The sequence below is a fragment of the Pelodiscus sinensis genome, chromosome 4 (assembly GCF_049634645.1).
Source record: "Pelodiscus sinensis isolate JC-2024 chromosome 4, ASM4963464v1, whole genome shotgun sequence".
Classification (NCBI taxonomy): Eukaryota; Metazoa; Chordata; order Testudines; family Trionychidae; genus Pelodiscus; species Pelodiscus sinensis.
Window position 1 is genome coordinate 6,591,205 of NC_134714.1, and position 26,200 is coordinate 6,617,404.

General features: G+C 50.9%; 1 protein-coding gene across 1 annotated transcript in view; it reads right to left on the reverse strand.

Annotated features, from left to right (window-relative positions):
* The window catches only part of PYGL (glycogen phosphorylase L), a 42,378-nt gene extending 21,929 nt beyond the window's left edge, over positions 1–20,449 (reverse strand). Inside the window, exons 1-5 of the mRNA XM_075926180.1 lie at positions 20,293–20,449; positions 19,346–19,603; positions 15,484–15,585; positions 12,266–12,344; positions 11,934–12,037 (exon numbers count right to left, since the gene is read on the reverse strand). Of these exons, the coding sequence (XP_075782295.1) occupies positions 11,934–12,037; positions 12,266–12,344; positions 15,484–15,585; positions 19,346–19,588 (528 nt within the window). The 5' untranslated portion in view covers positions 19,589–19,603; positions 20,293–20,449. The remainder of the gene's footprint in view (positions 1–11,933; positions 12,038–12,265; positions 12,345–15,483; positions 15,586–19,345; positions 19,604–20,292) is intronic.
* Between the last annotated feature and the right edge of the window lie 5,751 nt (positions 20,450–26,200).

The window sequence follows — 26,200 nt, forward strand, 5'->3', positions numbered from 1 at the left end:
GTCTAGACTACAGGCAGTCCCCGGGTTACGTACAAGATAGGGACTGTAGGTTTGTTCTTAAGTTGAATCTGTATGTAAGTCGGAACTGGCGTCCAGATTCAGCCGCTGCTAAAACTGATCAGTTTCAACAGCGGCTGAATCTGGACGCCAGTTCTGACTTACATACAGATTCAACTTAAGAACCCCAGGCATCCCCAAGTCAGCTGCTGCTGAAACTGATCAGCACTGATTCCAGGAAGCCCGGGGCAGAGCAACTGTGCCTCAGGCTTCCTGTAGTCAGCGCTGGTCAGTTTCAGCAACGGCTGACTTGAGGACACCTGGGGCAGAGCAGCTGGGGTGCTGCTGGGTTGCTCCAGTAACGCCGCTCCTCGGTGCTACTGGACCAACCCAGCAGCACCCAAGCTGCCCTGCCCCAGGCGTCCTGATTCAGCCGCTGCTGAAACTGACCATCAGCGGCTGAATCAGGACGCCTGGGGCAGAGCAGCTGGGGTGCTGCCGGGTTGGTCCAGTAGTGCCCAGAGCGGCGCTGCGGGACCAACCGTCAGCACCCCAACTGCTCTGCCCCAGGGTCCACAACAAAAGCCTGGTCTGCTGGGGGGGAGGAGCACACTAGCTGCGCCCTCCCCTCCAGCAGACCAGGGACACGGGGAGCAAAGCCGCAGCGGCGGGGTGCCTCGCCTCTGAGGCTTTGCTCTGGCGCGGGACCCGCCGCCACTGCGGCTTTGCTCCCGGTGCCCCTGGTCTGCTGGAGACGGTCCCCAGGAGACCAGGGGCACCGGGAGCAGCTTTTCTCGCCCCGGAGGTCGAGGTGGCTGACCGCTGCCTGCGAGCTCTGGGGCGAGAAAGCCCCGTTCGTAAGTGCGGATCCGACATAAGTCGGATCCGTGTAAGTCGGGGACTGCCTGTATAAAACCCAGTGAGGACGGGGGGTCTCAGAACCCAGACTCCAGGTGCTGCGACATACCCTAAGCTGCCAACCCACCGGCCTCCAGGAGAAGGAGGAGCATATCAGTGAGACACATAAGTGGACTCAGCAGTAATGGATTGAAGAGGAAAATGCCTGAATTCCGGCTGCTGATGGAGATACTGGCAGGAGGCCTAAACAGTCCAGCGAGTTGCAATGCAGTTGCTGAATCCTGGGCTGCTTTTTTGCTCAGTGCAGGTTTTATCGACATCGAGCACTAAGAAAATTAAGGGAGGGCGGGGAGGGGGTGCTGGTGTTGTAAAAAAACATTTGTGCTTCAGATTACTCCTTGGAACGGCGTTCCTCTCAGCACTGGATTCAGTTCAGAAGGGAAGAAAACAGCAGAAGGCTGCTCTGCCAATCGCTGGCTTTGCGTCAAGGCTAAGTAGATGCTATGCATGCAGACAATCCGAACCCACCTAGCACCCATAGAAAGGGGGCACTTGTTAAAGGGAGACGGCCATTGGGGCTCCAAGAACGGGAAGACCTGAGTTCTGGCCCTCTGCTAGCCCGGGACATGGGAGAAGAGAAAGGGCAGTAGCAGCTATCTTTAAATTTTGTTTTAGTAAAAAGGGTTGAGAGAGAGAGAGAGAGAGAGAGAGAGAGAGAACTCCCCACCAGCCTCCACTGGCCCAGTCTCTTAAAGCAAACTCTGGCCAACAGCAATACACCTATGCTGTAGGAAACTACCTTCCACGCCACACTGCATGTATTGCCGTATCGGGTGGTCAGATCAGCTACCCTGTCATACAGCTGCAGTATGCTCTTCCCTGTTGCAAACGTTCTCTCGCCCTGTAGCTGGCCATGCTATCACATCATCCAGAAGATAAGGGACAGGAAGCCTTCTACTTTGTCAGGCTGAGACTTGGATTAGGTGTCAATTTTGGTAAGGCAAGAAAGCTGCATTAGAGCAGCGGCTCTTGCTTCTACCCCTCTTCCATACCCTTATCTCGCCCGTAACAAGGTCTGAGACACTCAAAGGCAGAGGGTGCTGGAATAAACAGATACCCAGGGAGCTGCTGCCCTCCACCTTCAATGTGGGGAATAACTTTGAACCAACATTTGGTTGAGGCTCTGTCCATCCACCGACTGGCATCGGGGGGGATTCTGGATTTGTCTTACGCAGACATTGCTGGTTTGCTTCACTTCCCCCCTCAGCTATCTCTGCTTTTCCCTTCTGCAACACTTCCTAGCTGACAGGGGGTTTGGCAAGCATTCTGCAAGTCACGTCTAAATGCACGGCACCGTGAAGGCGCTGTACGCCCACGGGTCTCAACCAACTGACCACTGTGATTTGCCTGTGCAGCTCTGTGTTACGTCGACCGCATCCACACAGGCGCTTTGTGGATTACATACAAACTCCACAATCTTGTGACATCCTGCTTCCCATCTGTCTTTGGGGAAGGTTTGTCAACGCTGAAATTCTCATGTGGATGAGACCCCACAACCTTGGCTGCTGTTTTCCTTCTAGCTCTGCTCTTAATTTACTCCTGACACCATGTCACGTTCCTCTCCTGGCTCTGGTCTGGCTGCAGAGCTTGCTTATACACAGCAGCCAGGTTCATCACAAGCTGCTTTGATGCACAGGAGTAGAGGACAGGGCCATGTTAAGACAAAGCGACTGAAGCGTGAGGAAGAAGAGTCACTGCCCTGCTGTTTAACGAGCAGCTCTTTAATGGGAAAGATGCGATAAACTGCGTGTTGAGGAAGGCAAGTCGGATCGAGGTTCATTTAAGTACCTACCGCCCTGTGCGGATACTTTATATTAAGGATGTTAAAATCCAGTTAATTGACTAGTCAATGGAATTTCCATCGACTAGTCGATGGGCTCTTCCGCATTACTCCTTTGAAATATACAAGAGACCCAGTAGGGGGCTCTCGTACATTCAAAGGAGGAATGCAGAGCTCCGCATACAGCCCAGGGCCAGAGGGAAGTCCTGTTGACTCTGGGCTGCATGCAGAGCCTGGGGTCAGCGGGGGGACTCGTCAACTGACCCTGGGCTCTACGCGGCACTTCCCCGGAGCCCGCCCCGCGTTCTGGGGAAATGCTGAGTGGAGCCTGGGATAGCTGGGGAGTCCCCAGCTGACCCCAGGCTCCACTGCCCCTTTGAAACGCTGCCTCCACAGCATATTTATATCCTCACGTATTGGTTTTATATCCACAGGGACCAACCGGAGGAGCTGCAGGGCTTTGCTGGGAACAGTGCCAGTGAAAGCAGCGGCATATTGGGCCACCAATCATAGGAGTCGGTGCCCCAGGCCTTGGTGTAACACCCCCACCCTCACTCACTAGGCTCAGCAGCTCGAATCTTCCCAGTCCGACCCAGCACAGCTGCCCTGAGCCAGGTGCCAGACCCAGTGAGCAGGGCTGAGTCAGAACAGCTGCACCAGAGGAGCTGCCTGCGCTGGGCACTGGCTCCTGCAAGGGGAAGTCCAACCTGCAGCTGCTTTTGCCACTGCTGTTCCTGGTAGAGCTCTGTAGCTTCTCAGGTGTCCACTTTATAGCAGCGGATATTTGCATCTGCAGATACACAGCAGTACCCCCCCGGGGCTCTATAAATAAGGCGTTTTGCACACCATGCTCCCTAGTGGTGGCACTGGATAGCCCGTCACCCACTGCAATGGAACGTTAAGTCATTTGTTCACGCGGCTCTTGGACAAGGCTTTGCAGCAGCTGATCTGTAGAGGCACAAAGAGCTGTCAAAGTCATTAGCCAAAGAGTCTGGGGAATCCATGCTCCAGAGAGCTAGAGAGATCAGAGAGTCAGGGAACATAAAAAAGGCCACACTGAGTCAGACCAATGGTCCATCCAGCCCAGTGTCCTGTCTGCCAACAGTGGCCAATGCCAGAAACCCCAGACGAAGGGAACACAACGGGTAATCCTCACGTGATCCCTCCCGTTACCCATTTCCAGACAAACAGGCTAGGGACACCATTCCTACCCATCCTGGCCAATAGCCATTGATGGACCTAACCTCCATGAATCTATCTAGCTCTTTTTTGAACCCTGTTAAAGTTCTAGCCTTCACCACATCCTGTGGCAAGGAGTTCCACGTGTTGACTGTGTGCTGAGTGAAGACAAACTTCCTTTTGTATGTTTTAAACCTGCTGCCTATTAATTTCATTTGGTGACCCCTAGTTCTTTTATTGTGGGAATAAGTAAATAACTTTTACTAATTCACTTTTTCCACACCAGTCATGATTTTATAGATCTCTTTCATATCCTCCCCATAGTTGCCTCTCTTCTAAGATTAAAAGTCCAAGTCTTTTTAATCTCTCTTCATATGGGACCTGTTCCAAACCCCTCATCATTTTTGTTACCCTTTTCTGATCCTTTTCCAATGCCAATATCTCTCTTTTGAGATAAGGCAACCACATCTGTACACAGTATTCAAGATATGGGCGTACTATGGTTTTATATAGATGCAGTAAGATATTCTCTGTCATTCTCTATCCCTTTTTAAATGATTCCTAACATTGTTTGCTTTTTTGACTGCCACTGCACACTGAGTGGATGTGTTCGGAGAACTATCCATAGCAACTCCAAGCAGAGCCGACTCGAGCCATTCCTGTGCCCCAGGCAGCGGACGCGTGATGCATGCGTGGCTCTGCCCCCACGCGCAGTGTGCATGCGTGGCCATGCCCCCCCTGCACGTTGCGCACCTTACAGCTGCAATTGGGCGCATGGTGCCTGATTGCAGCTCTAAGGGGCGCCGTGCGGAGCCCAGGCGCCCCCCATAGGTTGGCACCCCGGGCAGCTGCCCAGCTAGCCACCCAGCTAGCCCCTGCCTTTAATCCGGCCCTGACTCCAAGATCTCTCTCCTGAGTAGCTGTAGCCAAATTAGGTTCCATCATATTGTATATACAGTTGGAATTATTTTATTTTATTTATTACAAGGAGGGACTGTCAGAACAGAGGCCTGAAGATTTTCATTAAAAGATGCCCAGTCTGCGAACGGACACATGCAAATCGGGCATCTAGAATTCTGTGCCTTTTTTAGCACAAAGGCCAACTCGTACAGGCAGTTACGTTAACGGTACATGCAAATTCAAACACACTCATCAGGCGTCTCTCTAATCCAACCCTTCCTGTTCACTTTAAATAAAATGAAGGGATTGTAGGCAACATTTAGGGTACATTCACAAGGTGGCATGAAATTAAAAACGTAACATCAACCAGCAAGAGGCTTCATTTCAAGATTTTAGCCCTCCCAATAACTGCCCGTGTTGACGGTCTTGGGTTAGCCTGGGCAGCTATTTTGTAATCTTTACATTGAACCCTGGTCAGCTGTGCGCAAGATCCTCAGTTAATGATTTCCCTAATTTCAACAACCCAGTTGGTTTAAAAAAAAATAATAAAAAAAAATAAAAAAAAAACAATGTTGAAAGCATTATTGTGGAAGAACTTGCAAGACTTTATACCTCCAAAAATAGAGGACTTTTAGAGCTGTAAGAGCACTGGCGCTCCATGACAGACAGATGACTACTGACAGACGCACTCCTTCTAATATGCTTTCTTCTAGACAAAGGTGATTACGGGAGTCTAAGACCAGATGGGTTTTACAAGGTAATTGGTTCCCCGTTTGCTGGCTAACTCAAATGGATCTTGAGTGTGTGAGGAGACAGGAATAGACTTAATCAGAATTTAAACCTCCTCCTGAAGACCTGCTAATGAAGCAGGATGGCACCTCCAGGAAGTGCTGCTACATGGAAGAATATTAAGATACCGCCTTAATGCTGGAGAATGAGAGCTGCAGAGGAGACATCCACTGTGCCCAGGGCATAGGAGGAGAGGGCAAGGCCATGCTAAGACAAAGCAACCAAAGAGCGAGGCGCAAAAGTCATTGCCCTGATGTTCCACTAGCAGCTCTCGAATAGGAAAGTTACAAACTTGCACGGGGAGGGAGGTTTGCTGTTCTGCGGTTTATTAGTCACTGCTCCCTTTCCATGAGTCAGATGGAATTCTGTGTAATCAAAGGCAGGGCGGATAAGATCCTATGCCAACCACACAATGTCTCTCACACACACACACACACACACACACACACACGCCCCCCCCCCCGCATGCCACAGGCAAGCACAACACACACACACACACACACACACACACACACCCCCCGCATGCCACAGGCAAGCACAACACCCCCCCCCCCCGCATGCCACAGGCAAGCACAACACCCCCCCCCCCCGCATGCCACAGGCAAGCACAACACACACACACACACACACACACACACACACACACCCCCCCGCATGCCACAGGCAAGCACAACACCCCCCCCCCCCGCATGCCACAGGCAAGCACAACACACACACACACACACACACACACACACACAACACCCCCCGCATGCCACAGGCAAGCACAACACCCCCCCCCCCCCCCGCATGCCACAGGCAAGCACAACACCCCCCCCCCCGCATGCCACAGGCAAGCACAACACACACACACACACACACACACACACCCCCGCATGCCACAGGCAAGCACAACACCCCCCCCCCCCGCATGCCACAGGCAAGCACAACACACACACACACACGAAGAGCCGCACGCCACAGGCAAGCAGCAATCCAGGGGAGTTTCAGATTACAGCGCCCGGTGAACGCGTACGACCACCCTGCAGGAAACAGGAAGGCGAGCCCTGCAGCTGGCAGCGAGGCCTGTCCCAAGGAAGGAGGGATTCCCCAGCTTGGGAAGAGCCAGGCTCCTGGGCCCGCAACCCAAAGGACTGAAGCCGTCTCCTGCAAGAATGGGCGCCCGTGTGAGCTCAGGAGCCAGGGCAGAGCCTCCTTCCTTGGGGGAGGGCAGGATGGCTTGGCCTAGGTCTTTCCATCTCCTGCCTCCACGAGGTCATTTCTGCTCAGGCACAGGCTCACGGATCTTTTGTCCATGGAAGTGCACCTTCCTCTCCCCGCCACAGCTTTCTCCTGAGACACTGCCCCCTTCCCCGCTCCCCCCCCCGACTTTCTCCTGAGACTTTCCCCCCACCACCCCTCAGCTTTCTCCTGAGGGCCCCTCCTGCCTCCCCGCAGCTTTCCCCTGAGGAGCCAAAAGGGGCTTCTCTCAGGGCCCCCCGGATCTTCTCCTTTCCCTCCTTGTGGCCCTGGATCAAACAATCCTTCTGTCAGAGGCCAGTCAACACTGCTCCTTCGCCATTCAGAGTAACCCTTTCCCTGCCCCGGGAGGAGGGCGCTGCCGTTACCACCCTCCCAAGTTACCGCCCAACGAGCGCAAGACCCCGCATTCAGTCTCAGCTCGCGTGGGTGCCGCGTCCGGTGAGGTCAATGGGATTCATGCCTGTTTACAGCAGGGCTGAATTTGGCTCCAGGGCTACAACGAACTTTCCCAGCATGGCCATGCCACAAACTAGGCATTTCCTCCACTGCACACTCCCCAGACCCTCCCCCGGCCCCGTTTCCACCTACACACTGGCGCCTTGCTGCACTTTACCTCACGTGTGTGCAACAGGTTTCAAACATGGGCAAAATACACAGGCCTTTTATCTTTGCCGTGCTGCAAAGGTCGACCAGGAAGCGTCCTTTGTCTGCCTGCAGGACAATTCCAGAGCGGCGAGGCAGGAACTAGCTGCAGAACAGCCCATTGGTCTAGGTGAACTCAAAGGGCCCATTGTTTTGCCGGGCACGCAGCTATGCCAGGATCTGCTGTAAACAGATTAGTATTCTGCAAGCACCAACGCGTCCGTGCTAACCCTCAGGCAGCGCTGCTGTCCGAATGTAGCCGCGCAGTTCGCTTACTGACAGGTCTCCTGCTGGTAGGGCGGACCCTGCGTTGCCTCGCTAAGGTGCTGGATGGGACTCCGGAGACTGGCAACATGTTCTTGCTCTGCCCTGGTCTCCCTGTGGCCTTGGGCAAGTCACAGCACCTCTGCGCCCACGCTCCCCCGTCTGTGAAACGGGGACAGCGCGTCTCTCCTGCCCCCCTGTGCCTGCCTTGGAGATCTAAAGCTGTCAACGCCTCAGGGCAGGGGACGGTCTCAGGCGGTGTCTGTGCACTGCCTAATGGGATGGAGCCTGTTATAACTGAACCCTCACACTTTCCTGAACAGTAAGCTCAGCGGCTAAGAATCAATATCATTGTTTTAAAAAAAGATGCAAAAAGGAGACCAAAACACAGATGCACTTGGCAAAGCCTGTGTTTTACTAAGACCACTCAAGGACTGTGTTAAAATTTTAACTGGTAGGGTTAAAACCCCGCAAACCGGTGTGTCCAAAATTAGGCCTATTGGCGAACAAAGTAAGGAGGGGTAAAGAGGAGTAAAGAGGGGAGGGAAGGGGAAGGAGGAGAAGGGAGGGAGGGATAAAGAGGCAGAGGGAAGGGGAGGGAGAGGGAGGGGTAAGGAGGGAAGGGAAGGTAGGGAAGGGTAAGGAGGGGGAGGATAAGGAGGGGGAGGATAAGGAGGGGAAGGGAGGGAGAGGGGAAGGGAGGGAGAGGGGAAGGGAGGGAGAGGGGAAGGGAGGGAGAGGGGAAGGGAGGGAGAGGGGAAGGGAGAGGGGAAGGGAGAGGGGAAGGGAGAGGGGAAGGGAGAGGGGGTAAGCAGGGAGAGGGAAGGGGAGGGGAAGGGAGGGAAAGGTAGGGAGGGGTAAGGAGGGGAGGAAGGAAGGGGTAAGGAGGGAGAGGGAAGGGAAGGGGAAGGAGAGGGAAAGGGAGGGAAAGGGAGGGTAAGGGAGGGTAAGAAGGGAGAGGGAAGGGGAGGGAGGAGTAAGGAGGGAGAGGGAAGGGGAGGGGAAGGTAGGGAGGGGTAAGGAGGCAGAGGGAGGGGTAAGGAGGGGAGGGAGGGGTAAGGAGGGGAGGGGAGGGAGGGGTAAGGAGGGAGAGGGGAGGGGAGGGGGGTAAGGAGGGAGAGGGAAGGGGAGGGGAAGGGAGGGAAAGGTAGGGAGGGGTAAGGAGGCAGAGGGAGGGGTGGTAAGGAGGGAGAGGGAAGGGGAGGGGAAGGGAGGGAAAGGTAGGGAGGGGTAAGGAGGCAGAGGGAGGGGTAAGGAGGGAGAGGGAAGGGGAGGGGGGTATGGAGGGAGAGGGAAGGGGAGGGGAAGGGAGGGAAAGGTAGGGAGGGGTAAGGAGGCAGAGGGAGGGGTGGTAAGGAGGGAGAGGGAAGGGGAGGGGAAGGGAGGGAAAGGTAGGGAGGGGTAAGGAGGCAGAGGGAGGGGTAAGGAGGGAGAGGGAAGGGGAGGGGGGTAAGGAGGGAGAGGGAAGGGGAGGGGGGTATGGAGGGAGAGGGAAGGGGAGGGGAAGGGAGGGAAAGGTAGGGAGGGGTAAGGAGGCAGAGGGAGGGGAGGGAGTATTCCACCCACCACTCCCTTCTGAGCTTCTCAAAGAGAAGACTCTGGGGACAGTTTGTTGAAACAGCCGCTCTGCCAGTACACACCACTGCCAAGTTTTATCATCATGGCTGCACATCGTGTCCTGGGACCTTCCTTGTCCTACTCCTGAGAGAGATCCTCATCAGACCCGGCCACAGACACGGACCCAGCTCATACTGTCCCTGGCTAAATTCCAGCCACCAGCTGGAATGTGACACTTTACCTCCTCTCCCTCCCTCCCTCCCCACCCGCACGCCCACCCTCCCTCTTATTTTCTTTCCTCTCCCCCCTGTCTCTTCTGCCTTCTCTTTAATTAGAGTCTAGCTGAGTGGGCCATGATGGCATGTTTTCTAACACTGCTGCCAGCACGTGACCCAAGTCGCCGCTAAAAGCAACATCCTACATGTGTGCCAGATCTTGGAGTGGGTGATAAATCTTCTTGTGCTGCATTTTTCCTGCGGTGAAAATCAAAATCACAGACCGAAACCGTATTTTCTATCTTGGCTGTTCTTTACTCTCCCCTTTCGCGTGTGTTTGCTGCTGCTCATCTTTGTCACTTGTTTCGTTTAAAAGGAGACCGGAATGGGCTTTAAACAGCAACAATAGATCCAGCCCATCCTAACTGTGCTTTTTAATCCCCCTCCCAAAAGGGCAGTTCTTACTAGTGAAGAGACTAGCAAACAAAAGTGGGAGGGGTTTATTTCTTAAAAAACCCTCTCTAGCTAAAGGGAAAGGAAGCAAGAAATGTTCAAGTGGAAGTCGTCTTTAACACTTGACATTTGAAGTGCTTTCCCTTTATTGAAAGGATTCTAATGGCACGTTTGCCATGGTGCAGACTGCAGGTCTTTGTATAACAAACCCCAAACCTAGTTTCAAACAGGTTAATGTTGGATAATAACTGGGTTATGTTAACACCTGGCCCACAATATTCCGTACAAAACAATGTTAACAGGCTGGATCTCAATCAGGGCCTCTAGGCGCTAATTTAATACCAACTGCGTGCTTTCCAGCAAGCTAGATTTAAAATCTGCCCCAAGCTCTCTGCATTCCATTGGGGTTTTGGTGAGGCAGGCTGGAATCTAAGTGGTAGCGTTTAGGTTTTAAAAAGTGACTGAATGGCTCCTTTATAAGAGAGTCAGAAGTTGGGGCGTTGTTGATTTTGATATTCAATGTTATGTTTGCCCCGGCAGTCAGTGACAATCAACAATATCACTTCCATACAGTGCGGGGGGCGTTGGGGGGAGGGGGGGAGGAGGAAAGGGAAAGTAATTTGACATCACTGGATAAGCAAGTTTAGTAGGACAACAGTGAGGACTTGACATTTAGCCCTTGTTTTCTAAAGATTTAAGATCCAGTACATTAGCCATCGAACGTAACAGCACAGAGCGCAGCTTGACAATGCATCAGATTAAAGAGGTACAAACACGGGGGGGGGGGGGGGAGTATGCTTTGGTTTTGGTCCACTGCGGCATTAGGAGGGGTGGCTAGAGGGATTTTCTCTGTGAATCAGCACAGAAATGAAAGAGGTGACATAACCCCATCCTCACTCAACCCCATCCTCACTCAACCCCATCCTCACTCAACCATCACAAACAGTTTTAGAACCATAGAGCTGGAAGAGACCCCACGAGGTCATCAAGTCCAGCCCCCGCCCAAAGCAGGACCAATCCCAACTCAATCAACCCAGCCAGGGCTTTGTCAAAATGAGACAATCTCTAGGAATGGAGATTCCACCCCCTCCCTAGGTAACCCATCCCAAAATTTCGCCACCGTCCTGGTGAGATAGTTTTTCCTAATATCCAACCTAGACCTCCCCCACTGTAACTTGAGCCCATTGCTCCTTGTTCTGCCATCCGCCACTCCTGTGAACAGCCTCTCTCCAGCCTCTTGGAGTCTCCAATCAGGAAGTTGAAGGCTACTATCAAATACCCCCTCACTCTTCTCTTCTGCAGACTAAATAAGCCCAAATCCCTCAGTCTCTCAAGTCATGTGCTCCTGCCCCCTAATAATTTTGGTTTCCCTCCACCGGACCCTCTCCAGTGCGTTTTAAGGGCTTGGCTGGAGGAATTACCCTCTTTCTCCATGTTACAAGCAGGAGTGTCACTTGTGTTTTAGGATTTCAGGTCTACTTACAAGCCAAATGCAGGAGGAAGAATTTAGAAGAGCTTTTAAATGTTCTTGGGATGGAGGGAATTCCCTTTCTGACTTTTAGTGGCATGTCTCCAGTGAACAAAAAGCTGCATCTTGTACCGGCTCCCCTAAAGACAGAGTAATTTAGGCAGTGAAGCTAACTAAGGCTGTGTCTAGACTGCACCTCTCTGTCGACAGAGAGATGTAGATTAGGCAGATCGAAATTGCTAATGAAGCCGGGATTTAACTATCCCACGCTTCACTAGCATAAACGTGGCACCACTTTTTTCGAAACTGAGCTTTTTCGAAAAAAAAAACAAACAGAAGTCTAGGCGCGGATCTGTCGAAAATAAACCCTTTTTCGACAGATCTGTAGTCCTCAAAAAATGAGATACTGAAATGGTAAACTGGGCAAAACACCTCATGTGATCAGTGCTCTCAGCGTCCGTGTTTAGAGGATGTACGATCGTGTTTCACGAAGACGGGAGAGAAATAGCAGAGCTCTGCTTATCCATACCTGCCACCCATCGCGGATCTTCTGGTTGAAGATTCCGTATTCGTATCGGATGCCATACCCGTACGCAGCAAGCCCCAGTGTTGCCATGGAGTCAAGGAAGCAGGCTGTTAAAAGACAGACAATTTAGGGGATGTAGCTAGCAAAGTTCCCCGGGATGGTTTTTACCAGCCCCGGAAAGTGACATGCTTGCAAAGCATCACAAGTTACTGGCAGAGGCCCCTAGCTATTACAACGTCCACAGACGCGTGCTCCTTATGGGCATGGGAAGAGCGCCCAGTGCGTACGGGACTGCTTGGTATGTTCTCAAATCAGTGCCCCCGAAGCTCACTTACCAGCCAGTCTCCCCAGACCTCCGTTACCAAGGCCAGCATCCTCCTCCATGTCCTCCAGCTCTTCTATATCCAGCCCTAGCTAAACACAGACAGAAGACATGAGCTCAGGCGCTGAGCGACAGAGCGAACACTTGCACCGCCACGCTGCCAGAAGGCAGCGAGAGGAACAGCGGGGCTAAGATGCCACCAGAGTTACTGGGAAGAACACAGTTACAGGGAGCTTTGCACACAATTCATTCCGCACTGCAGCTTCATTCTGTTATCCTGGCAGGCAGGCGCTCCTCGGAGTCCAGGTTTAACAAGCAGCAGAGCTCCCTGTAACCGTGTTCTTCCGCTCTGCTACTGTGACGGTGAATTTCTCCCAAAGCAACTTCACCCCCCCTCCTCAATTCCAGGCACGGTGGAGAGTAACAACGCAACCCTCTCCACCCCCGCCCACCTACTCTTTCTGCTCTTCAACCGAAGAACTGATTTGCACAGCACCTCTCCCTGGAAGGGGCCAACCGGCTCATCAAAGCTTCACAATATTGAATAAAAACAAGTCGTCCACCAGTGAAACCCAGTTTTCCTTTGGAGAATGGTAACCACCAGTCACAAGGGCACAGGTGTTAAGTGAGGACTAACTTATCCAACCACCTGAAACTACTGCGGTAACTCAATATCAAAAGCATTAATACTTCAGTGGTGATTAGCCAGAACACCAGAGCTAACACCTCTTCTCCCAAAGAAGATCAGGGAATTTTTATCATCTTAAGCTGTCAGGACAATGGTTTTACACCTCCGAAGACAGGGCCTCCGCAGCGCCCTCTGACATATTGCCAAGATATTGCTTTATTTCTGGCAGTATGTGTCACGTCTATTACAGCATTACAATTTTCAGGAAGAGCTCTCATCCAAACAGGCCACATCTGATCCTGCATTGCTTATCTCTAACTTGGTAACTGCTCGGCTCACATCACGCACCAAGTATTTGTTTTAGGACAACAGAACTAGAGTTTTACACTGAATTTTGCTAGACATTTTGGGGGTAGATAAATTGCTGTGCCTACATCTAGCAATTTTTTTAAAAAATCCTGTACTATGTATGAACATTCAAAAAGAAGTTTATGCCACATTAAAATTAGGCCTAGCAATATAAGAGGCAGGGACTTAGCATTTGCACTAAATTACAGCTCTGTTTCTGCATACATTTTACAAAGAGACTTCTTTAGCGATTACAGAAAGTCCATTTAAGTTAGCACTTACTCTAGTGAAATTTTTAGTTATTGCGGGGGAGGGGACGGGGACTTAACGGGATATTTTTCTCTATTACATAATTATTCAGGTCAGACTAACTTCATCCTTGAGTACCAAAGCTGAACATTTCTTAGAGTAAAACCTTCCAGACCCTATTATCCATGTAACAAAACACACATTTAGGCTATGTTGTCGCCGCAAGGTTTTGGCACAAAAATACAAAAACCGGCAGAGCAGCCACACCTCAAATTCATGAAGTAAATCAGCAGTAAAATGACAGAATAGAGGGCTTTTGCCAGTGTAGGTAAGCCTCTGTCTACGAGGTATAACTCCCTTTTGCACTACAGCTATTGCACAAAAAGGCAAGTGTGGATGCTCCAGAAGCATTTTTTTGCACAAGAAACCCCCATGAGAAAAAGCACAGAACTTTCTTGCGCAAGAGCATCCCTGCAGTGTGGACGCTCTCTTGTGCAAAAGCACATTGCTTTTGTGATGTGTTTTGAGGTGTGGACGTGCTGTTGCGCAAAAGGCTTCTTGCGCAAAAAGCTGGCAGCGCAGACGTAGCCTTAAAGAATATCTTCTCCAAATAACCAGCAGAGTATAGTCCAGTAACTGGAGAAGTCTATTAACATAAGATGTATTTGAACAAAGAATCTAAACACAGTCCTCTTTGAAAAGAAGTCCTGCACCTTATTTTCTTTGTGTTGTCAATAGATGAAAAACATGTTTCAAAAGGAGAGCCATGTGTTTGAATAGCAGCCTTCCTGCGGTGTAACTTTCTAAACTACCACACCCTAGAGAGCATACAGTTACCAGAGTACAAGGATAGCTAAAGAGTAGCATGGAATAAAGCCACTTTCAAAACTTTGGCATGACAGTAGCAGCCGTACAACTTTGAATGGTGGAGCAAAGCCAAATGTGGGTTTGCATTAGTCATCAACAAAACCGAACATTTTAATTTTATTCCACTCTGCATTATTGATTACCTATAGAGCCATCTAATGGACAAGCTTCTGTTTTCCCAAAGGTTAATAGCCTGATTTAAGGCCTGGATTTTCAGAGATGCGGAGAACCCAGGACTTCCACTGATCTGAGTTGAAATTACAAGTAATCAGCATCTCCGGCAATCAGGCCCGCAGAATTTTGAGATTCCAGTGATCTGTGACATTAAGTGGATTCCAATTTGCCAACTGTTCAGGTATTACAATTGACATGGCTATGGCCATGGTATCAGAGCATGTGTTTTACACACTTTGTGTACCTGCACGCCACATTTTCAGGTAGAATACAGGCTGATTGGATAATTTTAAGATCATTTTTGTATTATATGTGATCATAACCCCAAGCAGGAGTAACACTGCTAATTGAGAACCAAAGAACTTGGCTGCACTGGCACTGATAGAGTTAGGATTTCTAACACCAGGGTGGAACTTAGCCAAAAGTACCAGAATACCACAATCAAAAACACAGATAATTTTAAGGTTTGAGGCTCTGCCAGTGTTAAACCAATGCACAGCATGACCGTTTTGCTAAACAATCACGAGTCACTCTGGATTTAGAGAACACTTAATAGTTTACATACATGCCCTTCTTCGCTGAGAAGTAACTTTTATAGACCACCTAGTCTGAGACCAGCATGCAAGCCTTAGCTAGCAACGATAAGTAACATTTCTGTTCCCGTGAAAAGAGGAAACTGAATTTCATCCCAAGAAGTTTATTCTGATGCTGAAACTTTTTAAATGCAGTAACATCCTGCCAACTGTTGATGCAAAAAGCAAAGACATCTCCTTATGTAAGCAACTCCCACTGAACACTCAGTTAACATTCTTTCAGTATCTTTACTGTAGCCATTTAGAACTGTGCATACCAAGTGAATACTTGTTGTAGGTTACCTCTGATTACAATATGCCCTTCTCTCCCTGCCCAAAAAACCACTAGTGACTATACATTACTCAGCTAGACCACAAAATAAAAACACGTACCTGATAAATTGCCTCATCACACGCATTTTGCAATCCAAGGTTTATCATGGTGTTCTGTAAGGTACGGCCCATATAAAATTCTAGCGAGAGATAGTAAACTCTCTGAAAGAAGAAAATAAAAGCAAGTTTTATTGAAACACGTTGAAATTTAGTCTCCTCAAGAACACTCAAGAATGGAAAACGTTATTTTGGCATCTTTTCAACCCAAGAGGAATAGAACCGGCTTATTTCATCAGGAGGATGCTTAAGTCTTTTTCAAGGTTACATCTTGAGTAGAAAATCCCAATTATTAGCTGATGCCTCGATCTGAAGTAAGCATAGCTTTAAAAATTCATAGGCCACTGAGGAGGGAGGGTGCTAACCTACCAATTTCAGTTTTCACTTTAAAAAGGGCATTTTCAGCCTGTAGGATTGTAGAGATAACCCCAGTGCATCACCTTCTTCCTGAGTCTGCAGAAGGACCGCATCAGGCCTTTTGCTAGTGGCCTGTACACGTAACCAAAAGAAAGGTCGGAACTATGGATGCATGCTGGGAAAAAAAGCGAATAAGGGGGCATGCAACAGCACAGAGAGAAGGCCTAACTACTTCCAACTCTGTTCTACAGCCTGACGGCTATTTTAAAACCACTAATGCTTGCACAGGGAAGCAAAAGGAGCACGATAGTTCCAGGGGTGGAAGAGGTTAAGAGTAGGTCTACACTACGTGGACAAGTCAATCTAAGCTGTGCAATCTGAGTTTACCTTAGTGGCGTAACTCAAAATCTATGTAGCTGAGATCTACTTACCACAGGATCCACATCGTAGGGGGTGATGAGAGAAACTCTCCTGTCACCTTCCCTTACTCATCTCTTCTGGTGGAATACCAGAGCCAACATCTGAGCGATCAGCGGTCAATTTAGCAGGTCTTCACTAGACCCCACTAATCAACCCCTGGGTGGATCAATCGCATACAGCATGATCCACTCAGTAGTGGAGACACACCTTAAATTTTGTTTATACAAGAGATCACAACTCCTCCAATAGTCTGAACTTGGCAGCATGTGGCCCTATATAGGTCTATGAAACAGAATTAAAATGTAGACAGAGCAGACATTTCAAATTAAACCAGACTTGAAGATGCTAAATAAATGACCGGATTCCACTGAGCACACAGTGCTTCTAAGAGCTACTCCTGATTTTTGGACAAAAGCCATCGAGATATACTCTCCCTCGAGGCAAATATTCTAAATTCAAATCTTTGTTCCCTGAAATGTAATTTCCTCTCATGCTTCTTACTTTTATCCCTGTAGTGCTAAGGGCCCCCCCGTCAGAGACCACGGCTGTACTGTGCTAAGTGATGCACAAAAGGACTCAAATAAGACTCGTTCCCCCACCAGCCTAGAGCACTCACAATCTAAACAGCATGGAATAGGTGGGCAGCAAGGTCACAGTAAAGACAAATATATTTACATAAACAGACAGAGTCACAGCTAGATGCCACTTTGTCCAAAACCTGATAGTGGCCAATTTAGCAAAGGTTTTAAGGGGGAATGCAGAGGAGAAGGGGGAAGCTTTGTGGATTTTGACACAGTCCCTACCACATGTAGGCACGTGTGTGGGGACAGTGCGGAGGCACCTGTGGGAAAGGCAGGCCTATGAAAAACTGTCATGGCAGAGCAAAAATTGGCTCAGCCTTGTGATAATTAGACTTGGTAGACTGGGAGGGGCTTACGAATGATGTCACAAACAGGATTATGGTCTAATCCCCTAGCTAGCACAGTTCTGTGTTCAATATAAACCAAGGAGGACATGCAATGACCCTAGAGCAGTGGTCTCCAACCTTTTTACACCCAAGATCACTTTTTAAGTCTCAGAACAGGCGAAGATCTACTGCCCCGCCCCTTCCTTGAAGCCCCGCCTACATTACATGTGCCTCGCCCCTTCCTTGAAGCCCCGCCTACATTACATGAGGAAATCTAATGTAAATGCACTGCGCAGGTGCGCAGTTCAGAGAGGGCTCAAGAGCTACTCTTGGAGCCCCTGAGATCTACCGGTAGATCGCGATCTACTGGTTGGTGACCACGGCCCTAGAGGAATGCTAAAGCCAATTCACTTGAGACCACTTGATCTTTTTACTTCAGCCCCAATTCCTTGTCAGAGGAGCCCCAGGGCTTTAGATAGGATGGACATTTCACACTTGGTCACGTGATACACGAGTTCCAAGCCTCTTCCACGACATTTGACCCAATAGGGCTCTTAGTTTCCCACAAGCACCCGAAGTCCCAAGTGCATGCATGCTGCTAAAAGCCTCATCTACTCTAAAAAAAAAAAAATTAGCATGACTGGGCCCGGCTTTTTTGAGGCAGTCTATGCGGACAGTGCTGCAGATCACAGGAAGCAATGCACCTCTCTCTGGAGACAGGACAGTTGGTTATCTGTGACCTTTTATATGTTGGTTACTTATGTTCTGCATTTTTTGGCTTCCTATTGCCACATTATAAGGATCCGGGTTAAGAAATGTAGCTGGGGAGAACAGAAAGAGGTTCTTTGGCTAGACTGCCTTCTTCAAACTGAAGTTCAGAGCAATATAAGCAAGCGAGAGTCCTATCAACAATTGTGAACCAGGGCTAAGTCAACACCAGGAGTCAGAGTGAGGCTCGTGGTACTTTTGCAATGGCTCATGTTAAGTATGCTATTTCTAAAATGCTCAAGGTGGTTTTTTTAACCTAACACTACAGCACATACAGCTTTGAGGCTCTGTCACTGCTCGTTAGTTTTGCTTTTATTTTGAGCCAAATCATTAGCTAGAGGCTGAATTTGGCCTTTTTTGATCCCTCAAACTAAATTACCCTAAAAGGGTTTCCAGATAACGGTTGGTAGTTCCTACCCATTGGACAGTGCAGAAAGGAGGCGGGAATACACAAAGGAACTGTTGCAGCACAAATACAGCAAGCCCTTTCTTACCAAGTTGAACATTAAGTGTTGCCAGCCAAGTTTTGTTCAACTAGTAAAACAAATTGAAGTGGCCTAGTTTGTTTAAACCCAGTTCCTGGAATCAGGCACAAATGAGGAAGCAGACCTCTTCCCTCCGTAAAAAAAATAAAATAAAAAAAATCTAGCTCCCTCTGAGCAAGGAGAGATTTAGCCAGCTTTGCTCATGAGCGGTTTACGGTGGGCAGAAACATCTCCCAGTTTCCAGCACGGAGTCAGGCCTACTCTCTGGCAAATGGAAAGTAGCCGTCCCACTTGTGAACCATGGAGAGTCTTGAGCACTGGTACCGGACAGTGCTCCCGGTAAGCCAGGCGCTTGGATGGCTAGGGAGAAATTTCAATGCTGCCCAGGTGATTAGCAGAATGCCCATGACCAGGTTTTTTGTTTCTATTGGTGGTGCACATGAACATGCATTGGTGCACATAAAAATTATTCTGCACATAGATGGAAAAAATCCACTCAGGGATGGAAAAGATTAGAGGGAACATTGGTACTGGACCAAGGGATGCGGAGGACGCAGCAGCACCCCCTGGCGTGAAATGCTTTGCATCATACAGAGCATTTACAGTGCGTCAGATGCTTCTACTATACAAGAGGGTCCAGCATTTCTGGTCTTGAGGAGCTACCTCCCTTCCCATGACTTAGGGGCTTACAGCCATGTTCCTACTTGGGGAATCTGCCCAAAAAGGGGTCCCAGGCTCGCTCTATCTTCCCCCTCACCCTATAGCAGCCTGGGTACCTGCACAGCGCTTGCTCCCTTTGGCACAGCCCTGGTGCTGCTGTATCCCGGTGATCCTGGACTGGGTTCCTGGTACCTTAGCAATCCACCCACCTGCTGTGAGTAGACCCACCGTGCACATCCTCCCTAGATGCTGCCCTCCGCCTGCTCACCTTGGGGTCCTTCTCGTAGTAGTACTGCTGGGTGCGGATCCAGCGGCCCACCAGGTGGTCGCGCACCGTGTGCGCCAGGGCAAAGTAGTAGTCGCGGGGGGTGGCCACATTGCGGTCCTTGACCAGGGTGAAGTGCAGGTGCCGGTTGAAGCCTTTCTTCAGCTCGGCCACATTCTCCACCCCCACGATGCCGCGGATGCTGATCTGCTTCCTCTTCTCCTGGTCGGTCAGTGGCCGCGACATCTCCAGGGGCTGGGACTGTGGGGGGGCAGGGGACATGCTCAGCCCTCGCTGCGCCCCTCCCTGCGTGGGGCGCACGCCTCGGAGCCCCATTCTGGGGAGGGGGCAGTAGGGCTCTCTGGCACCCCTACCGGGCAGGGGGGCTTGCACTCAACAGGCAGGAAGGGGGGCCACAGGGCCCTTCTCCCCCACCCCTGGGGCTGTAAATGGGGGGCAGGGCTGGGAAAGGCTGGCACTGGCAGGGCTGGATGGTACGGGGCCCCCAAGCCGGGGGTGCACAGAGCATGGCTTGGAGAGGGGAGCCCCTGCCCCTGTCCATAAACAGGGGTGCAAGAAGGGGGCCCCACCCGGGGCTCGGAGAGGGGGGCCCCTTTGCCCCACTCCAGAAAGGGGGTACAAGGGGGCTTGGAGAGGGGGCCCCTTTGCCCCGCTCCAGAAAGTGGGTGCAAGGGGGCTTGGAGAGGGGGCCCCTTTGCCCTGCTCCAGAAAGGGGGTGCAAGGGGGCTCAGAGAGGGGGGCCCCTTTGCCCTGCTCCAGAAAGGGGGTGCAAGGGGGCTTGGAGAGGGGGGCCCCTTTGCCCTGCTCCAGAAAGGGGGTGCAAGGGGGCTCGGAGAGGGGGGCCCCTTTCCCATGCATGTGCCGGGGGGGGGTCCCAGCGCTGCCCCCAGGGCAGAAGGGGGGGGGGGGGGGCGCCCGGCGGCACCTACCGGCTCTCGGGCGCCTGGTCGCGCGTCTGCCGGGCTCGGGGAGCCGCGCCCCGCCCGCTGCTTTTTATCGCCTCCGGTTGGCGGCGGCCCCCGCCGCTCAGCGCGCAGCAGCCACTCGCGGCCGCCCCCGGGGGTGGGGCCCGGCGGGGGGGGGGGAGGGGCAGGTAGCCGGGAGCTGCGGGCGTGCGGGGCGGTGGCTGCAGCCGGCTGCGGGGGGTGGCCGGCTTGCAGGGAGCCGCCCCGCAGCGCCCCCCAGCGGTGCGCTTTGCAGCAGCCGGGATCACGCGCCGCCTGCCTGGTGTTGTGTTATGCTGGGCTGGGCTGGGCTGGGCTGCTTGCCAGGGTAACCCAGCAGGAGAGCAAGGGGGGGGGGGGGCAGGGGAGGAATGAAGAAGAACCTGGTGGAGCTGGAAAAGTTGGTCTCTCCCCCCACCAGAAGTTGCCCCATGCGAGATCCTGGCTCGGTGCTCGCCCACCCTGCCTCCCGCGGGCCCTAGAAGCCATTTCGCTCCATCTTCTGCACTTTGGAAAATGAACTCCTCGCCCCAGGCTGCGATTTAAGGAAAGAAACATCAAAGAAACATCCCGGCTCCTTCCAGGAGTATTTCCGGCACGCCCGTCCCTTGTTCTGTCTGGAATGGGCCAAGTGTCAGGCCCACTGAACTCAGGGTGAAAGCACTAGAAGGCCTGGTTCTTCGTGGATGGTTAATTAGACAGCCTGTCTCTAACGAACTGGTTGTGGTCCAAGCAATTGGTCGTAACTCGGTTTGTTCCTAAGTCGGACCCCCTTGAGTGACACGCGACTGCGCTGTTCGTAAGCGCGGATCGCGTTCGTAACTCGGGGTCCACCATTTACGACACGTTTGGTCGTAACTGCAAATGGTCGTAAGTCGACCGTTCGCAACTCGGGGACCGGCTGTACCTCACCCTGGACATTAGATCGTATCTTGCCTCCAGTGTCTTCGCTCTTAGACTTGCAATATGTTGGTGGTCTACCTCTTCGCTGAAGCGTGAATTGCTTGATAATCTTCAGGGGGTAGCCGAGTTAGTCTGTGCAGGATAAACGTAAACAACAAATGGTCTGGTAGCGCTTTATAGACCAACAAAACGGAGATGGTTTCATGAGCTTTCGTGGGCACAGCCCACTTCTTCAGATGATGGGAGTTTTGAGTTTAGGTTGGGCAGACCCAAAACAAATGCGGGGGGGGGGGGAAGAAGGAGCAGAGGGTATGAAAATATAAAAGGGAAAAACAAGTAGGCAGAACCCGTCATCTATAAGCACCTGAAGATTGGGTAGCGAAAAGAAGCAGATAAGGATCAAAGGAGAGCAGTTAGATAGGATGGATACTAAGGCAAGAATCTACACAGACAAAGAGCTGTTGGCACCTTCATTGAATGCTAGGTGATAATGTCCCAGCCATCAGTTATCTCAGTTGACAAGGTTATCAGTGGAGGAATTGAATTGGATAAAGAATGAAATCGGTCTCTTGGATGGGCAGTTGTATTCAATGCCCAAATGACATCAGAGGTATCAGACACTCACAGCCCACTCTATTAGCCTCATTAATAGAGACTGATTAGCAGGGTTTTCCCCATCCTTTCTCCTCTTTTTCTGCTTTATATTTGAACTGCTGTGCCTCTGGCTCCATATTGGTCATCCGAGGAAGTGGGTTGTGCCCACGGAAGCTCATGATACTATTTCTATATGTTTTGTTAGTCTCTGAGGTGCCACAGGACCACTCCATCTTAAAGTTTTTCCCCCCACCTGCTTTTCGGTTAACCTACAGCTACATGTTAGTCTGTATCCACAAAAACCAATGTGACACCTTAAAAGTGGTTTTCAAATGATGGCTCGAGACCCAGCACTGGGTGGTGGAATGTTGGGCGCTGGGTCTCAGTGCTGCAGGGGGGTCAGGTGAGCAGTGGGGGCGCTAAGGCAGCTCCCTGCCTGTCTTGGCACTGCAGACTGTGCTGCGCCCCAGAAACGGCCGGCAGCAGGCCTGGCTGCTGGAGTGGGGACGGGGGAGGGCAGGAGAGCGCACACAGCTCCATGCACTGCCCCTGCCTCGAGCACACTCGCATTGCTTGGGAACCAGCTGCTGGCTGCTTCTGGGGCGCAGCCTGGTCTGCGGGACCAGGAGAGGCAGGAAGCTGCCTTAGCCCCACCACTGCACTGCTGACCGGGAGCTGCTCGAGGCCAGCCCCTCCTGCTCCATCCCTGACCCACCCCCAAAGCCGGAGCCTCTTCCCATCTGCCAAAGCTCTTTTCCTCAGCCCCACCCCGGAGCCCACACCCTAGTCAAATGATGTTGGGTTGTGGCATCAACAATTTTCTTCAATTGGGTCATGAAGAAAAAAGTTTGAAACCCGCTGCCTTACAGACTAACCGCTGACTGGCATTGGTCCAGCTCTGGAAGGAGGGGGTAGGAGTGGGGTGGAGGGTGAATCAAGCAATTTGCATGCTGCAAAACTGCTGGGATGGGGGAGGTGTAGATGTTAGAGAAGAAACAGGCGATTAAAAATCATCCAGGCAGTTTTCAGCCATCCCGGCGGCTGCCAACACACACTAATGATTAACAGCGTGCTGCGTCCCAGCAATCTGCCGCAGCGTTTCTACTTTGCTTCCAAGATTAGCAACTTCCTCCCACAAATGTGACACAGAGCCTGCACCAGCACAACCTCGAGGAACCTCTGGACACCAGAAGGCCTCCACCCACCTCTGGATGGCAGACCAATCCTGATGCCCCCCCAGAGGGATCCACATAAGGACCCGTTTCCTCACCAATTTGTTCATAAAATCCCTAACAGTTGTAGCAGTAAAGAGCCCATTAGACTTACCCATGCGATCCTTCGAGATGAGGGGATGGGTGGCACCCTTAGCAAGTTCGCAGATGACACTAAGCTGGGGGGAGAGGTAGATACGCTGCAGTGCAGGGATAGAGTCCAGAGTGATTAGAGGATTGGGCCAAAAGAAATCTGATGGGGTTCAACAAGGACAAGTGCAGAGTCCTGCACTTGGGACAGAAGAATCCCAAGCATAGTTACAGGCTGGGGACTTAATGGCTAAGTAGCAGCTCTGCAGAAAAGGACCTGGGGGTTACAGTGGATGAGAAGCTGGATAGGAGTCAACAGTGTGCCCTTGTAGCCAAGAAGGCTAATGGCATATTAGGCTGCATTAGGAGGAGCATTGCCAGCAGATCTAGAGATGTGATTATTCCCCTTTATTTGGCTCTGGTGAGGTCACATCTGGAATATTATGTCCAGTTCTGGGCCCCCCACTATAGAAAGGATGTGGACATATTGGAGAGGGTCCAGTGGAGGGCAATCAAAATGATTAGGGGGCTGGAGCGCATGGCCTATGAGGAGAGACTGAGGGAGTTGGGTCTGTTTAGTCTGCAGAGGAGAAAAGTGAGGGGGGATTTGATAGCAGCCTGCAACTTCCTGAAGGGCGGTTCCAAAGAGGATGGAGAGAGGCTGTTCTCAGGGGTGACGGATGGCAGAACAAGGAGCAATGGTCTCAAGTTGCAGTGGGGGAGGTCTAGGCTGGATATTAGGAAAAACTATTTCCTTAGGCGGGTGGGAAGCGGGTTCCCTACGGAGGTGGTGGAATCTCCATCCCTAGAGGTTTTTAAGTCTTGGCTTGACAAAGCCCTGGCTGGATTGATTGAGTTGGGATTGGTCCTGACTTGGGGAGGTCCTTTTCTGCAGAACTACTACTTAACCTGTTGGTCCCCAGCTTGTAACTATGCTTGGGATTCTTCTGTCCCAAGTGCAGGACTCTACACTTGTCCTTGTTGAACCTCATCAGATTTCTTGTGGCCCAATCCTCCAATTTGTCTAAGTCATTCTGTACCCTATCTCTGCCCTTAAGCGTATCTACCTCTCCCCCCAGCTTAGTGTCATCCGCAAACTTGCTGAGGGTGCAATCCATCCCCTCATCCAGATCATTAATAAAGATATTGAACAAAACCGGTCCTAGAACCGAACCTTGGGGTACTCCGCTAGAAACCGACCGCCATCCTGACATCGAGCCATTGATCACTACCCGCTGGGCCCGGCCTTCTAGCCATCTTTCTATCCATCTTACCGTCCATTTATCCAATCCACAATCCCTTAACTTGCTGGCAAGAATATTGTGGGAGACCGTATCAAAAGCCTTGCTAAAGTCAAGATATATAACATCCACTGACTTCCCCAAGTCCACCGAGCCAGTTACCTCATCATAGAAGCTAATCAGATTGGTCAGGCACGACTTGCCCTTTGTGAATCCATGCTGACTATTCCTAATCACTTTCCTCTCATCCAAGTGCCTCAATATGGATTCCTTAAGGATCCCTTCCATGATTTTTCCAGGAACCGAGGTAAGACTGACCGGCCTATAGTTCCCTGGATCATCCTTCTTCCCTTTTTTGAAGATGGGCACTACATTTGCCTTTTTCCAGTCATCCAGAATTTCTCCCGATCTCCACGACTTTTCAAAGATAATAGCCAAAGGCTCCACAATGACATTTGCCAACTCCCTCAGTACCCTCAGATGCACTAAGTCCGGACCCATGGATTTATGTACGTTTAGCTTTTCTAAATAGTTCCTAACCTGTACTTTACCTACCACGGGCTGTCCATCTTCATCCCATCTTGCGTCACTTGGCGCAGAAGTCCAGGAGCCGACCTTGTCCGTGAATACAGAGGCAAAGAAAGCATTGAGTACTTCAGCTTTCCCCACATCATCTGTCACTAGGTTACCTCCTTTATCCATTAGGGGCTGCACACCCTCTCTGATCACCTTCTTCTTGTTGACATGCCTGTAGAAACCTTTCTTGTTATCCTTCACATCCTTAGCCAGTCGCAATTCCATTTGCGCTTTCGCCTTCCTGCTAACCCCCCGGCATTCTCGAACTATACCTTTAAACTCCTCCCTGGTCATTTGTCCAAGTTTCCACTCTTTGTAAGCTTCCTTTTTGTGCTTAAGTTCACCAAGGATTTCCCCTGTAAACCAATCCGGTCTCCTACCATGTTTGCCTCTCTTGCTACGCGTCGGGATGGTTTCTTTCTGTGCCTTCAATAAGGCTTCTTTAAAATACTGCCAGCTGTCCTGGACTCCTTTCCTCTTCATGTTAACATCCCAGGGGATTCTGCCCATCAGATCTTGGAGGGAGTCAAAATCTGCTTTTTTGAAGTCCAAGGTGTGTATTTTACTACTCTCTTTTCTTCCTTTGGTCAGGATCCTGAAATCTACCATCTCATGATCACTGCTTCCCAGGTTGTCACCCACCTCCACTTCCCCTATTAGTTCCTCCCTGTTTGTGAGCAGAAGGTCAAGCTGCGCACGGCCCCTGGTCGGATCCTTCAGCACCTGTGTCAAGAAGTTATCCCCAACATTCTCCAAAAACTTCCTGGATTGCCTGTGTACTGCCGTATAGGTTTCCCAGCAGATGTCAGGGTGATTAAAGTCCCCCACTAGAACCAGGGCCTGCGATCTGGAAGCTTCGCTCAGTTGTCCGAAGAAAGCCTCATCTACCTCATCCACCTGATTCGGTGGCCTGTAGCAAACACCAACCACAACATCAATGCTGTTGTTTGCTCCTTTAAACTTAACCCACAGACTCTCAACAGGTTTTTCTCCCTCTTTATACTGGAGTTCAGAGCGATCGTAGTGCTCTCTTACATATAGTGCAACTCCTCCTCCTTTTTTCCCCTGCCTGTTGTTCCTGAACAATCTATACCCTTCCATGACAGCGCTCCAGTCATGCGAGTCATCCCACCAAGTCTCTGTTATCCCAATTAAATCATATTTCTTGGTCTGGGCCAGGGCCTCCAGTTCTTCCTGTTTGTTGCCCAGGCTTCTCGCATTAGTGTACAAACACTTCAGGTAACCAGTTGATCGCCCTATCTTCTCCATTCGAAACAT